The sequence below is a fragment of the Salarias fasciatus genome, chromosome 7 (genome assembly GCF_902148845.1).
Source record: "Salarias fasciatus chromosome 7, fSalaFa1.1, whole genome shotgun sequence".
NCBI lineage: Eukaryota > Metazoa > Chordata > Actinopteri > Blenniiformes > Blenniidae > Salarias > Salarias fasciatus.
In genome coordinates, this window is record NC_043751.1 from 1,279,410 (window position 1) to 1,295,336 (window position 15,927).

At 49.6% G+C, this 15,927-nt stretch overlaps 1 protein-coding gene across 1 annotated transcript; it reads left to right on the forward strand.

Annotated features, from left to right (window-relative positions):
- The first annotated feature begins 149 nt into the window (after positions 1 to 149).
- LOC115391488 (asc-type amino acid transporter 1-like) lies at positions 150 to 13,666 on the forward strand. The gene is made up of 11 exons (XM_030095762.1): positions 150 to 306; positions 4,588 to 4,792; positions 5,685 to 5,836; positions 8,446 to 8,571; positions 8,656 to 8,809; positions 10,715 to 10,838; positions 12,207 to 12,310; positions 12,382 to 12,478; positions 12,556 to 12,705; positions 12,779 to 12,956; positions 13,536 to 13,666. Exons 1-11 carry the CDS (start codon positions 150 to 152, stop codon positions 13,664 to 13,666), a joined length of 1,578 nt encoding a protein of 525 aa, XP_029951622.1.
- Positions 13,667 to 15,927: the final 2,261 nt, after the last annotated feature.

The following is a 15,927-nucleotide window of genomic DNA, read 5'->3' on the forward strand; positions in this document are numbered from 1 at the left end:
GGGGCATTTCATCCACCTGCGGGGCGGTTGGTGAGGAGGGGGCGCTGCTTCCTCCCGGGGTCCCTGAACGCCTCACGCGCTCCGGGGTATTTAATATTCTACCCCGGACAGGGGCAGGTTGTTGCGCAAGCGCAGCCCATTGAGCGTGCATGAATGCGGAGCGAGGAGAGGACAGGAGCGGTGGGAGCAGCACGGGACCCGGACTGGCCGACATGGAGGCGCAGAAGGACGGCAAGGAGCGCGGCCCCGACAGGGTGACGCTCAAGAAGGAGATCGGACTGCTGAGCGCGTGCACCATCATCATAGGTGAGGAAGAGGAGGAGGAAGACCTGCCTCTGCTGCTGCTCCTGCACGACTCTCTCCAGTCCTGGACCCCCCCGGAGGACCAGCTCCAGGAGCCGCAGGGGGGCCAGGAGGAGGAGGAGGGGCATGGTGGACCTGCTGCTCCTGGTGGTCCAGGTGGTCCTGCTGGTCCAGATGGATGAGGTGGTTCTGGTGGTCCAGGTGGTTGAGGTGGTTCTGGTGGTCCAGGTGGTTCTGCTGCTCCTGCTGGTCCTGGTTCTCTTGCTGGCTCTGCTGCTCCTGCTGGTCCTCAGGCAGAACAACATTGCCTGCTGGAGCAGGAACAGCAGCAGGACCTGGGAACTGGCCTCGGCCCCCCTCTTCTGTCCTGCAGACAGGAGGGCCACCAGTCTGAGGGGGGGCAGGTTGTCAAACAGGTGGCCCGAGGGTCAAAAGCAGGCCCACAGAGGGTCCTATCTGGGCTGAGCGAGGGTCTGAACTGTCCCTGAGGGTCCAGTCCAGGCCCATTGGGGGGCTGATAAAGCCTGATGGAGGTTCTGACCCGGTTCTGCAGAGGGTCTGCTCTGGTCCTGCAGAGGGTCTGCTCTGGTCCTGCAGAGGGTCTGACCCGGTCCTGCAGAGGGTCTGACCCGGTCCTGCAGAGGGTCTGACCCAGTCCTGCAGAGGGTCTGACCCGGTCCTGCAGAGGGTCTGACCCGGTCCTGCAGAGGGTCTGACCCGGTCCTGCAGAGGGTCTGACCCGGTCCTGCAGAGGGTCTGCTCTGGTCCTGCAGAGGGTCTGACCCGGTCCTGCAGAGGGTCTGACCCGGTCCTGCAGAGGGTCTGCTCTGGTCCTGCAGAGGGTCTGACCCGGTCCTGCAGAGGGTCTGCTCTGGTCCTGCAGAGGGTCCTGCAGAGGGTCCTGCAGAGGGTCTGCCTCTCGTCTCCTCTGGAGTTCTCTCTCCTCAAACCATCAGCTGCTTCAGCTGCAGGGACAGCGGAGAACCGGCTGCTGGACTCATCAGGCTTCAGCCTAAACTCAGACAGCTGATTGAATAAGAGTCAGTTTGGAAAATGTGGCCTGGTGCATGATGGGAAATGTCTGGCGATGCAGTGTGATGCCCTCCGTGATTGGTTGTCTTTATTGATTGTTTTGGCGCTGAGGTGGTTCCGACCCACAGACCGGATCGAGCGGCTGCTTCGCCCCGGCTCACCATCAGTCAAGCGTCCATAAGCGCCCAAATCATCGGACGTTGTTTTGAAATGGTTTGGCTGGTCCTGCGCCGTCTGCAGCCGCTCGGTGTCCCTGTGTGACGAGGCAGAGCAGCCGCGGCTTATGATGCTGCCTCCTCCGTGCTTCACAGTGATGCTCTCACTCTGATATTTTCTATACAATAAGTCACACTTTTTTAATTTGGCAGGTTATACAATTGATATATCATGATATAACCTGGAACCATAAGGTGTCGCTGTGTGGCGCTGCTACAGAAAATCCTCCACTACAAAAAAAACCTCTGCAAACCTCTGCACAGCAGAATTTACAGTCAAAATGATGAAACCAGAAACAGCGTCAGAAAGAGTTCAGAGAGAAAATGAATGTGACTTCTACACCAGTGTGACGAATGCTGAGTAGCATTAATGGTAACCGTTTAGGGAACAGTCATTAGAAAGTTATTTCACGACTTACACTGCATAAATCTGAAACATCAGCTGTGCCATTCATTTCAGTGCAATATTAGAACATTTCAAGTACAAACATCACTTAGGGTTCAAAGTCATTTGCACACAAATTGAGTGTTAGTGGCCCAAGGACAGAGCCCTGAGGTACACCACGGTTCATATTGCTCAAACGGCTCTTTCCCGTCTGTATCTGGACAAACTGCTCTCTATTTTCTAAGTATAGTTCAAAATCAAAGGCTTTTCTCAATGTAACACCTCTAAAGCATTAAATAAATATATAAATTCGGACTGGTTTTCATCCCATTCTGTGTGTTATTATTGTTATAATGTTTTGGCCCTCCATCGCCTCCAGCATGAGAGCAGATGAAGTGAGATCCTGGACAGCGGTGGCCTGAAGCCGCCCTGATTCAGCCGTTTGGAGAGCAGCGCAGCATCACAGGATGCTGCTGTGCACTCGGCCTCTGAGTGCAGTCGCTTCACTCCATCAGTAGTTTCTGTAATCCTGAGGGGGATTCTCCGCTGCTGTTGCAGCTTTAACTGACTCGAAGGAGAAGGGAGGATCCAGAGAGCTCTGAAAATGATCATCAAACTGTTTCTCCACAGTCAGCCGAGCTTCATGAGGAGAAAATCACCAAAAGATCCAAATCAGTCACTAATACCGACATAGATCTCCCAAATACACTGATTCTAATGTACAGACAAGTCTGTCTGTTGGAGGAGGAAGATGCTCTGTAAATATTGCAGTGAACTGAGTGTGAACACAGCACAGCCCCTGTCTGGCTTCATGTGGAATATCCTGTTCGTTGGAACTAGCAGAGTGTGGTTGTTCAGTGTTTTCAGGATGATTTTCAGCATGTTATTCAGTCTTACTTGCTAATGTCATTTTCAGCGCTGTTTCCTTCCAGTGTCGTCAGTCATGGGATATTTTGGAGGTTTGCTCTTTATTTTTTTAACATTGCAGGTACTTAGAGATTCACTGTGTTCCTAATCAGAGCAAACCATCCCCACATACCAACCATTCACGTCAAGCGTCATGAAAAAGGAGTGTTTTTCCAGAACTGCAGTTCAGACTGCAGTAGTTTTCAACAGGATGTGAGTATCTGATCAGTTTTTACATGGGTCCTAATGGTAAATGTATGGAAAATACATCAGGTTTAATGGTGATTCCCAGCCAGAGCAGCCAGAGGAAAGCAGGATCTGCTCAGCATGATAAGTCGGCAGCCTGTACATCTTTCTGCAGTTAGAGCAGGAGGTGAGTAGGTCACTTCCCACCTCTGCCGCCCGGTCGGGTTAATTTATGTCTGGTTATGTAATGGCAGTGTGTGCCACTTGGCTGCCTCCTGCCGTGCGACTGGTAGCGCCGCCGCCTGAATGTGTCGGATCCGCTGGTCCTCCACGCTGCATACTGAGGCCCCGGGCGGGAGGGGCCGGCCCCCGGCTGACTGATGGCCTCTGCATCCTCTAACTCACTGGCTCGTACAGCTCTTTGTGGTTGGACGGAGTGTGTGTGTGTGTGGAGGGGGGGCGGCTGGGAGCTGACAGCTGGAGAGAACAGGCTTCACGCCCAGCGGAGTCCGTTCTGCAGGAGGACGTGAGGCTGAATGCAGATAAAGGTGAAGTCAGTCACACCTCGAGAGGTCAGAGGTCACTGTCCAGCTGGGGTCAGGCCTTCTTACAGCCAGAACGATAGTCTTCTGAATGACTGCAGTGGAGAGTCCATAGAGCCCTGATTATTCAAAGGCAGCCTTTAAATGGAAGTACAGGCATCTATAGTGTTTTATTATCCTTTTACAAATGTAGAAATGCTATCTGCAGTTACAAATGAAATCTGATACATCTGACATTTGAATAATTTAGATTAATGTAGTGTTTCCTGTTTGTAATTTATTCTGTCAAGTGTCCATTTCTTTCATTAATCATATATTCAGTTGGATCATCAATAATTAAACATGCATCATAAAGTTCTATTAAGAGGGATCCAGATTCTTTGACATTTTGAAGCATGTTTTTTAAAGTAATGCATTAGTTACGTTGTCTAGTAATTTGTAACTTTTAAAATATTGCAAACTCAGTTACTAACTTGTTACTTTTTGAGGAAGTAACTAATAATTTCTTTTTAAAAGTAACTTGCAGAAACAGTGCTCCACCAACCCTGTTCTGACTTTAACACATGGAGGGCATGACGGACCGTTTGAGTTCTCTTTGTGTTCAGTAATAATCCTCTGGCAGTGATTCTGGTCTGGCGCGTCACAGTGGATCACAATGAACATTCTGCCAACAGAACGGACCACTTCTGAACGTCTGTGCGATGTAACTGATTAGACATGCTCGGCTGTTGTTGAGCTTTGACAGCAGTGACTCCGCAGACCGTCTGGCTCGATGTTCATCTCCATGTGCTTCCATGAGTTCACTCACGTTCTCTACAGGTGGATTAAAAACCTCCACCCTTCTTCCATCACATCTCAATTTTAGTACAAAACTGTGTGAGAAGATTAGAAACCAGGCTGAACGTGAAAAAGCGAAGTGTGTGAAGGGACCTGAAGGTGTGTGAGACTGTGCTCAGGAGGGAACCTGCTGCAGAGGCCCTCAGACTCTCAGGACCTTCCTCTTCCCCCCTCTCCTCAGGGAACATCATCGGCTCGGGCATCTTCATTTCCCCGAAGGGGGTCCTGGAGCACTCGGGCTCGGTGGGCCTGGCCCTGGTGGTCTGGCTCCTGGGGGGCTGCATCGCCGCTCTGGGCTCGCTCTGCTACGCCGAGCTGGGCGTCACCATCCCCAAGTCCGGGGGAGACTACTCCTACGTGACGGAGATCTTCGGTGGTCTGATGGGGTGAGCGGCCGCTGCACCGTCCACACACACTGTCATCACACCCGACACGGCCCCGCCGGCGGAAATCAGCCGTGAACATCTCTTTAACACCCCCGTAAATCAGAGGCAGAGACTGAGAGGCTGAGAGGCAGGGGTTACTGGTAGATGAATCTGTGGGGGCCGGCTGAGGAAACTCCTCCAGCCTCTGCTGCACTCAGCAGACCCATCACACTGTGGAACACTCCAGAAGCTTTGAAAAACATCAGAATGATGTATTTAATTAGAGCTGTCAAAAGATTTTTAATCACCATTAATTGCGTTATTTCCACAGTAAATCACTATTAAACATGCTTTGAACTGCATTATTTAAAGGTGCTGTAGGCAGGATTCCGCATCTCCGCCATCTTGCTTAGGGTTACCTAAGCAAGATGGTGATTTGACCCATCTAAGATGGCGATTTGAAACCCAGCACAGCCAATCCTGTCCTGTTTTCTCTGACATCACGCCCTTATGCAAGTTAAGCCCCTCCCACAAGAACGTGCGACAAACGCCCCTCGACCAATCACGGTTAGAGCCTCAGGGGCTCTTCTGATTGGTCAAAGATACCTGGAGCTGTCGAGATTCCTTTTCAGCTCAGAACAGAGACAGATGGAAACGCTGCGCCCTCGCGGTAGAGCAGTTATGCTACACTCCTAAAGGATTATCAATGGATACTCTAACATTTAATCCAAAGAAAACACAGAAACATTAGCATTGACTAGCAAAATCCTGCCTACAGCAGCTTTAACTGGTGTTGTTTTGCATCTGAAGGCGTCCATCAGTCCAAGCCATCAGTTCAGCAGCTGAATTCAAAGTCATTGTTAAAGTTTCAGGCTGCTGCAGACGGTTTCTCTTGGTTTTGCTGACTCGTCAGGTTCCTGCTGCTGTGGAGCGCCGTCCTCATCATGTACCCCACCACGCTGGCCGTCATCGCCCTCACCTTCTCCAGCTACGTGCTGCAGCCCGTCTTCCCCAACTGCGTCCCGCCGTACATGGCCACCCGCATGCTGTCGGCCACCTGCCTCCGTAAGTCACTTCCTGTCCTCTGGCGGCGGTGGGCGGAGCACAGGGCCCAGTGGAGATCGGGAGTGTGGTCTCTGCATTATTCAGGCAGCAGCACACACTCCTCCAGGCCTCCACATGTCCAATATCTCTTATGTAAGCGCTGTTACAGCCTCAGCAGTGAAATATGCATCCAGGAGGAGAGTCGAGGGAGAAATGGAAATCTGCTGAGCTAAAATAAAACCTGAGTCTTAAACTGGTGCAACGTTCCTTCACTTTCCTGGAGACGCAGAAACACTGACCTCCAGTTACAGAGTGAACCAGAACCAGAAGCAGCAGTGGTGAGGCTCTTGCGGCGCTGACCCCGTCCCGGTAGCGGCAGCCCGGCGGGACTCCGTCATGTGACCCGCTGCCTCTGACGCCATCATTCACTCTTGTTTTCTGGGAGCGGGTCCCGGAACGTGAGCCGCTCGGCCCTCCCTCTCGCTGGGTGGCGGGGGAGACCCGCACCGCTTTGTTCACCCGGCGCAACGGAAGTGGTTTGTCTGGCGGCGCTGACAGCCCGCCTTTGTGCCGGAGAGCGAGGCCGTCCTGAGGGAGAGCGGGGCAAAGCCGCTGGCAGTGATGGACGAGGTGAAACAATCACGCCCTCCCTCGCTCCGCCGTTTCCCACATTCCTGCCTCCCATGGCGACCGGCCGCTGCCTCGGCGTGTCAGCTTCACCTCACCTCCCAAACGTGGAGCTTCAGGCCTGAGCGACATGTGACACACACGCTCCTGTCAGCTCCTCTTCGCTGTTTTGAACTGGCCGAGAGGCGTTTCCTCACCTGGCCCGCCACAGCTTTTATAAATCTCTCCAGCCGCTCTTTACTTCCCCACAGCGTTTTGTTGAACGGCGTCCACCGAAGTGTGTCCTGCTGCTATACTTCATTTTGTGCTGGTCGGAGCGCAGTGATCTGTCAAACTGCTGAAGAATCCAGAATCTAGAAATTCAAGATGATCAATAATGATGTGTGTTAAAGCACAGCGTCTTTTGTTCCTGCAATCATTATAACTGGTTGATTGCAGCATTAAAGCTAAAAATGATAAAATATACAAACACAGGTTGTAAAAGAAGCAGATGGATATTACACGATGCCCAGGATTTGACCCCAGGAGGCATCACTAGAGGAAGAATCTCACATTCACATGCTTGGTGCTGGCTCATGGCAGCTGATTGTAGCTTAGCGCTGCGCTAACGGCCGAGCTAACGGCTCCGCCGTTCATGCTTCCAGCAGCAGACTCTCAGTCTCGCCGAGCCGAACGCTCAACGCTCTTCAATTTTTAATGTTCTTCCTCGGCAGCCAGGAAACAGACGCTGACCCGTCTTCTCTGCTCAGCATCAGTTCGCTGGACGGCGTTTAGAAGCAAATTCAGAGGCTGGGCGGCACCAGAGTGTCCGAGGACACCAGAAGGCTCCAGAATGGAAACTTATATTTCAGGAGGTTTTCTAACACAGATGCTGACGTCTCCACAGGGTGGAATCACTCTTCCCTTCAGAAATGTCATGAGACGAGAATTTTTACAATGTCCTTCAAATGGCAGCATCTTCCCCACGTCTGAAAGACAATAAAACATGTAATCCTCTTTTGAAATAACTCAAATATTTCTGAGATGGATAGATATTCTTTACAAAGACCCAGAATAGTCTCATTTCATCAATATTTTACACTTGGGAGAGGAAACCAGGGCTTTTTTATCGAGCTATAGTGCCGCCTGCTGCAGCTACTCATCTCAAATCTTCATTTTAGTGGAATAAAATGTTTAACTTTACACAGAATACTTTGTTTTATGCAGACAATATGTTGCTTCTTGTTTCTGAGTTAATCAGCTCGGTTCCAGAACTATTGGATGATAGTTACTGAGTCAATCTCAGAGCGTCTACACCACCAGCACGTCACTGTTGAGCTTGAAGGAGTTTATCAAGAATTTAGAACAGAATTTAAACAGCTTTGCATTTCTCTAAATGTGTATCATACATGTAGATCGGCTCACATTTTATGACTGATTGATGAAGCCAATAAGACGTTTGAGTGCTATTTTTGGACTGAAAGTAATGTAAAAAGATGTTCCAGTTGTTTTTGGATCTGAAATAATTCTGAAGACAGAGTCTCCAATTAATTGTTGTAATTCACGAGAGGTTTGGTCACATCCAAAGCCCTTCAACACTGATGGATTAGTGAACATTTAGAAGGTTTACAGACATACTGTAGTATGTTTAGGAGGGAACTGTCAAGCAGTAGTGAAAGTGACAGCTGGAGGTAAGGACTAAGAGACTGACAGTGACGTTTTAGCGAAAGAAATTATGGAAGACAACACACACATGCACACACACACACACACACACACACACACACACACACACACACACACACACACACACACACATACACATGCACAAGAACAGTACTACTGCTGAATAATTGACAGTTACAGCTTTTTATGAATCAAGATGAAGAAACTTTTACCCTCTTCCACACTTGACCTTTTATTGTGTGTGTGTGTGTGTGTGTGTGTGTGTGTGTGTGTGTGTGTGTGTGTGTGTGTGTGTGTGTGTGTGTGTGTGTGTGTGTGTGTGTGCGTGTTCTCGTCAGTGCTGCTGACCTGGGTGAACTGCTCCAGCGTTCGGATGGCCACCAGGATCCAGGACGTCTTCACAGTGGGGAAACTGATGGCTTTGGGCCTCATCATCATCGTGGGTTTGGTTCAGATCTGCAATGGTAAATCTCCCAGCTGGAACCTGAAGCCCCGCCGCTGCCCAAAGCCCGGGCCCATTAACGCCGGCCGCCTGCTTCCTCCTGCAGGGAACTACGAGGCCCTGACTCCTCAGGTGGCCTTCTCCCTGGACAGGACGCCATCTGTGGGACAGATCGCTCTGGCCTTCCTGCAGGCGTCCTTCGCCTTCAGCGGCTGGAACTTCCTCAACTACGTGACGGAGGAGGTGGTGGAGCCCAGACGGTAAATATGAACCACTTCATAGGGTTAGGGTTAAAGGGTGAACTGCATGTGGCCAGATCTGGTTACAAAATACACAGAAAGAGAAGCTTGGTGGTTTGCAGGAGCATAGGAATGTGTTGTTTAGTGATTGATAGTGTGTTTATGGACTGTCTGAAGATGAAGAGGTAGTTTAGCTGACCTTTATATGGGTTTCACTGAGGGATCTGCTCATATTGACAGGAAAACCTGCAGCTTGAATTGTGCTGTAAATGCACCATGAAGTGACATAATGAATCAATTAATTCTCTTGCCTGTTGCAGGTTAATGCATAATACGAGTGCTGATGTAGGGAGGTGATACTGAAACAGAGAGTGAAGGCCAGGTAGTGATGAAGGGGCAGGAGCTGGACTTCTCCACACTTCAGTCAATGATTTTATGTTCTTTATTTTCTTCTCCTGTTTCTGCTTGTGGCTGTGAAAGTTAATTGCAAATAATCAGAATTTTTCAATTTGAAAACTGTGTATGAAGTAGACATTGTATTAAGTTACATGGCACTTTATTTTGGAAGAAACTCCAAAAAAGTCAAAAGAGAAATTCTGTCTTTGTATTCATTAGATTCCTTAATGAGACACTCTGGTTAGAAATCAGTCCCTCCAGGAATTTGCAACGCAGTAATTTCAAAAATTAATTTAAATTCAGCCGGTCTCTGTGAATTCTGTGCAGTCATGTGATTTTGTTATTTGTGATCAAATAAAATGCTTAATGGCGATTGGTTGATCCATCCATCCATCCATTTTCTACCGCTTATCCAAGACCGGGTCACAGGGGCAGCAGTCTCAGCAGAGATGCCCAGACTTCCTGTCCCCGGACTCTCCCAAGGCGTTCCCAGACCAGCCCAGAGACATAGTCTCTCCAGCGTGTCCTAGGTCTTCCTCGGGGTCTCCTCCCGGTGGGACATGTCCAGAACTCCTCGCCAGGGAGGCATCCATCCTGAATAGGTGCCCAAGCCTCCTCAGCTGCTCCTCTGGATGTGGAGGAGTAGCGGCTGTACTCCGACAACGGACCGATACAACAACTGCATCACTGCAGGCGCTGCACTGATCCGCCGGCCAGTCTCACCTCCATCCATCCGCCACTCGTGAACAAGACCCCAAGATACTTCAACTCTTCCACTGGGGCCAGGGCGCCTTGGTGCCTGAACCGGATTCCCTCTGGCTCCGGGCTGCACCCAGAAATTCTGTCCATAAAAATGACGAACAGAACCGGTGACAAAGGGCAGCCTCTGCTTCCTCCATGAAAGACATGGTGACGGGGTTGAGGAGGTCCTCGAAGTATTCTTTCCACCATCCAATAATATCCCCAGTGGAGGTCAGCAGCTCCTCCTCCACTGTAAACAGTGCTGGTGGAGACCTGCTCTCCCCTCCTGAGGCGCCGGACGGTTTGCCAGAATTTCTTCGAGGCCGACTGTCCGTCCTCCTCCATGGCCTCCTGAACTCCTCCAGACCCCAGTTGTTGCCTCCACAACCAAAAGACAGACTGAGAGATTGGCTGAATTTAAGTTAATCATTGAAATTACTGCATCAGTACTTCTTAGAGGAACTGATGAAAGCTTTCAGTTATGGGCTTAAATGTACCTTCAAATGCAAAGCAACAAAATTTTAAATCGGCAATTCAAAACACAGATAATTGTGATTTATTATGGGAATTCTGCGATTAATCCCAATTAAGGAACTGAATCTTTCGACAGCCATGTTTGAGCTCTGTGATGGTGGACCTGCAGAAACAGCTGCATGTTTTTACATTTTCAGACATGTCATTGAAAGCGCTCCTCTCATAGCTGGTGTTGACTGTGATCATCTTCCGTGCATGTCGTCTTGCTTTTGACCGTCCTGTCTGTGCATGGCGTGCCGTTGCGGCCTCCATCAGGAACCTTCCTCGTGCCATCTACATCTCCATCCCACTGGTGACCTTTGTGTACACGCTCACCAACATCGCCTACTTCTCGTCCATGTCGCCCGAGGAGCTGCTGTCCTCCAACGCCGTGGCTGTAGTGAGTAATGGTGGAAGCGTGAGAGGCTGTACACTCGCTCCGCAGCTTGGACACAGACAGCACAATATTCACTGTCCTGAGCAAAATGAGCCACAACTCCCAGAATTCCACTGCACGAAAGCAGGATGACAGACGTTTAATGATGGACTCGTCTCTCGACAGTTTTATCTGAAGTACTTCTGTATCTCAGTCCTTCACCTTAAAGACACTGGTCTGGGTTGTTCTGGATGAAAGTCTGTCACAGCTGACATGAAAAGGTCACTGAGCCCAAATAACCCTGTGCAACATTTTCAGCTGGTATCTCTTTTTTGGTTCCTGACATTTGGATCTTTCAAAAATGAGTCTTTGTCTCGAGAAAAAAAAGCATTTACTAAAAATACAAAAACTCACTCATACAGGTAGATGCTTGTTGAGAAAGGAATCGTGTGAGCTGGGAACTAAGAATGTCATAATCCTGCAGATTATTGATCCTTCAGGACTCGGATAAAACATGGTGAGCCTGATTTACAAAGATCCTCTATAAAGTGAGCTTAACTGTGTGTTCACACACACATTGCACTTTTGTTTTTTTCCATGTTTTTCTGGTGATGGACTAGAATGACACCTCACACCAGGATTTAAATGAGCATGCAGTGTAGCAGCTTTCTGTGGTCATACAGGGACATCTAGTGGTCACAGATGGTGGCTAATCGAGCAGGGATCCTTCCAGAGGTGCCGGAATGAAAATGGAACAATGTATTTGTGTGACCTTTCCCTGCTGAGGTTGGAAAGAACAAATAAAAAGTAAATATCATGAAGGTCAGTATCTTTGAGTATTAAACATAAGCTAAGATAATGTTGCACTATTACTGGGTTCATAAAATTTGAAGGACAAAAGGATTTTTAAAGGTTGTTTTCTGTAGAATGACCCGTCTCTGTGCCCTCGTCTCCATTCTGTGCTTTCTGTCGTCCAGTTTCTCAGAGAAGAAAGCTCATTTGGCATATCTGGAGAGGATATCCATGTCACTGAAAGCATGGCATTCTGCCCGTTATCATGATGAGAGCTGCTCATTCCTGATCCAGGCTGTGTGCTAGCTGAGCTAGCTGAGCTAGCTGAGCTAGCTGAGCACTCAGGAACACTCCCCCGGCCGTGCACTAACGCTTCGTCTGGAAGGTGCTCAGTGCGTGTTAGTCTGTAGGATAGAGGATCTGGTTTGAGGGTCTGGTTGAGGGTCTGGTTGAGGGTTGGTTGAGGGTCCAGTTGAGGATCTGGTTGAGGGTCTGGTTGAGGGTCTGGTTGAGTTGCCCATGACGCAGGTCCATGATCCTAATCATCACATCCATGGTCCGGTTCGGAGCCGTATCCTGACTCTCTGTCGTCTGGTCCAGACGTTCGGTGAGAAGCTGCTCGGCGTCTTCTCCGTCATCATGCCCATCTCTGTGGCGCTGTCCACCTTCGGAGGAATCAACGGCTACCTGTTCACCTCGTCCAGGTGAGTGTGCGGCACCCGGGTCTCTGTGGACGTGGTCTCGGCGCCGCCGCTGACCCTCCGTCTGCCGTCAGGCTGTGTTTCTCCGGAGCCAGGGAGGGTCACCTGCCCAGCCTGCTGGCCATGATCCACTACAAGAACTGCACCCCCATCCCCGCCCTGCTCGTCTGCGTACGTACGCACTCACTGTGGAATCCGCCACTTCTTCCCTCAGAGTCGCCATGTTCTCCTGTCTGGCTGTGTTTCAGTGCATTGCCACCATCGTGATACTCTGCATTGGAGAAACACACAACCTCATCAACTACGTGTCCTTCATCAACTACCTGTCGTACGGGGTGACCATCGCCGGCCTGCTGTACTACCGCTGGAAGAAGCCCAACCTCTTCCGCCCCATCAAGGTTTCCTGGGCACCTCGCGCTGACCTCTCGCTGACCCTGCAGCCGTTTGACCCGCCTGTCCTCCGTCCGCCAGGTGAACCTCCTGGTCCCCGTGTGCTACCTGATGTTCTGGGCGCTGCTGCTGGGGTTCAGTCTGTACTCCGAGCCGGTGGTCTGCGGCGTGGGCCTGGTCATCATGCTCACCGGCGTACCCGTCTACTTCCTGGGCGTCCACTGGAAGGAAAAGCCCCGGTGTATCTACAAATTCATCGGTGAGTTACAGCTGATTCCAGATTCTCTGATTGATGGTGACGTGCAGGAAGGAGGACAGAAAGACGCCCTGTCCACTAACAGCGGCGGGAGACATGTTCAGTCCCAGTCAGCAGGTGGTCAGCACCTCCACCTGAACCAGTGTCGGAGGCAGGTCTTCCTGTGCATGAGGGCTTTGTGTCTCAGGTTTCTCAGGCGACTCATACAGGTGTGTTGGTTTCTGTTTTACCCGTTATCAACAGGTGACCACTCCAGGCTGTGATCTGAGCGTTTCCTTTATAAAGATGATGAAACTCAGTCCATCGCTCCCATTATCATGTCATCTCAGGGTTTTTCCACAATCATTCACACTTTGGGGGAAGAAATGCATCTTTGGAAGGAAACAGACGGGGTTTCACACTTTCCATGAAGGGAAACATGACTGAAATAACAGAATGCAAAATGTTTATTGATCACACCGATTCATTGTGAAAAACTTCACAGAATACTTTGCGGTCAAAGGTTTATAAAACTTCCAGTTCAATAAAGCCTAAATCACTGCTCTGTGTTGTCTGTAACCTGTGGCGTGTTTTTGCCCACAGAGAAGGCGACGTTCGTGGGCCAGAGGCTGTGCTTCGTGGTCTTCCCTCAGATCGACCCCATCGAGACCACCAGCCCGTCAGAATGGACTGAGCAGCCCCCCGGCCGGAGAGCCTCCTCTGCCAACTCCTAAAACTCTGCTCCGGGTCCACGTTGTCCTGCTGCGTTCGTCCCGTCAGCCAGCGAGTGCAGACGCCTGTTCCTGCTATGGCAGCTTCCTGTTCCACCCCCAAGCTCGCTCTCTCTCTCTCTCTCTCTCTCTCTCTCTCTCTCTCTCTCTCTCTCTCTCTCTCTCTTCACGCTGTGAGCAGCACGTTTCCTCCCTTTTGGACTCCTTTGTGTCTCCTTGTGTCAACATGACAGGACTGACTGACTGCACAGGTATCTCTCCTGAATGTCGCCCCAGGTTTTATTGTGCCTTCAGATCTTTTCACACCGAGTCCGATGAGTCCCTCTCCACCGAACAGGCAGGGAGCAAGCGAACCATCCTCTGCACACTCTCATTTCTTTATGTTCACTCTCGTTGCAGTCTCTGTAAATAACAAACATTCCCCTTTTTGTCAGGAGTGTCTTACTCCCATCTCCACTTTGGCCAGATGAGCTTGAAGCGAAGCTCCAGTGTTGTGGCTGTGGAGACTCTCAGACACTTTTCTGACTTTCTTCACAGCATTTATGTTCATTTATGTTCTATTTCAGAAAAACTCAGCACATGGTCAAAAGTGGAAAAAGGAAATGAGTTTTATTTTGCACCTCTGGCAGAACCAGACAGTGATGTTGGCTTTCTGCTTTCTGCTGTATTAAAAATGATGACCAGTGAGGCTTTACAAGATGAGAAGGTCAACTTTTTCTGTCCAGAATGACAACAGCTTGTGTTCATGGAGGTTTTTGGCCATTTCAGATGAAGTGATTACTGTTTGTGAAGCTGTGAAGTGCTGAGGGTTGAGCAGGAGGCGGCAGTGAAAAGTGAAAATGTGTCGCAGCAGGAAGAAAAGCAGTTTCCAGCCTCTCGGTGACTCCAGTCTGCTGATCTGTCACTGAAACCCTCCTCCCAGGATGGAGTCGGCTCGTTTTCCCGCGGTCGTCCGCATCCTGACTCGGTGTGAAAACATCTCGACAGGAGAAAAATGTATTTTCAAAAGAAGTTTATTAACTAGCTCACTATACTAGATCTTAATATATTTTGCCAGTGCCTTTTTGCTGTGTACATAGTGTATTTTATTTGAGAAGCACTTTGCTCTTCCGTTGTTTGTTTTCTTGTGATTCGGTACATAAACTGCAGTAAACAGACCAGAACACTGTCACGTTCTACAGACCCACGTTGAACTGCACTTTAGTCGTTTCCGGCTGATTCCGCAGCTGCGTCCTCGTCAGCCCGGCTCCAGGAGGACGTCCACGCGACGCAGCTGGAATCAGGCCTGACAGCAAGGCTCCTGTCACTCTGTTTTGTAAAGTAAACTCCTAACACGCCGCAGCCCGTGCAGCACCAGTCTGTGTTTTGTTTTCGTCCTGAAACGGGAGTGTGTGACACACTCTCACCTTCTGGCATGCAGTGTGTGGAGACATGGAGGTCAGAGCAGCTCGAGCAGGACTCCCATCAGAACTCACTCTGTTTAATCCACAACTGAAGACACACACTTTAACATTCATGTTCAAACATTCACCCTGCTGTTCACAACGTCGTCAGAATGCCACATTATGTTTTCACTCACGTAGAGACGTCTTTAAGGCAGGAGACGATAAGTGTAAAGTCAAAAAGCCTCTTAAGTAAAAAAAAACTCATTAAGAAGGTCATATTTCATAATCCTCTCATATGTTAAAGTGTGTCACACCACAGAGTTTTTCAGGTGTGTGTGTGTGTGTGTGTGTGTGTGTGTGTGTGTGTGTGTGTGTGTGTGTGTGTGTGTGTGTGTGTGTGTGTGTACTGAATGTGTTAACTTGGCTCTTTCAGAGTCCATCGGTGTGTGTGGGAGTGCAATTTTGTGAGTAAGGACAAAAGAGGAAGCTAAAAGGAGGCAGCTATTACAGACAGGAGAAGCTGGACGTGAGTGTAAACACAGACGTCGTGTGTTCAGCTCCTCCCAGTGGCCTGGTGTCTTCACACCGTGTTCAGAGTGTGTGTTATTTGTGCAAAGTGTCTGGAAGATGGTGGAAACCGTCAAAGAGCTTCTACCTTCTGCTTTCACAATGTCAAACGCAGCTAACGGCCAGATATCTAAAACGTATTAACCACTGATGCTTCTGCTTTCTCACGTTTGAATGTTTCAGATCATATCTGAAAACGACTAACGTTTTGCATGCTTTGGAACACAAATGACTGTTTTTTGTCGGGTTTAGTTTTTGGTCTTTTTGTCACTTGCATCAATCTGAAAGTGGAAAACAGCTGAACATGTTTCT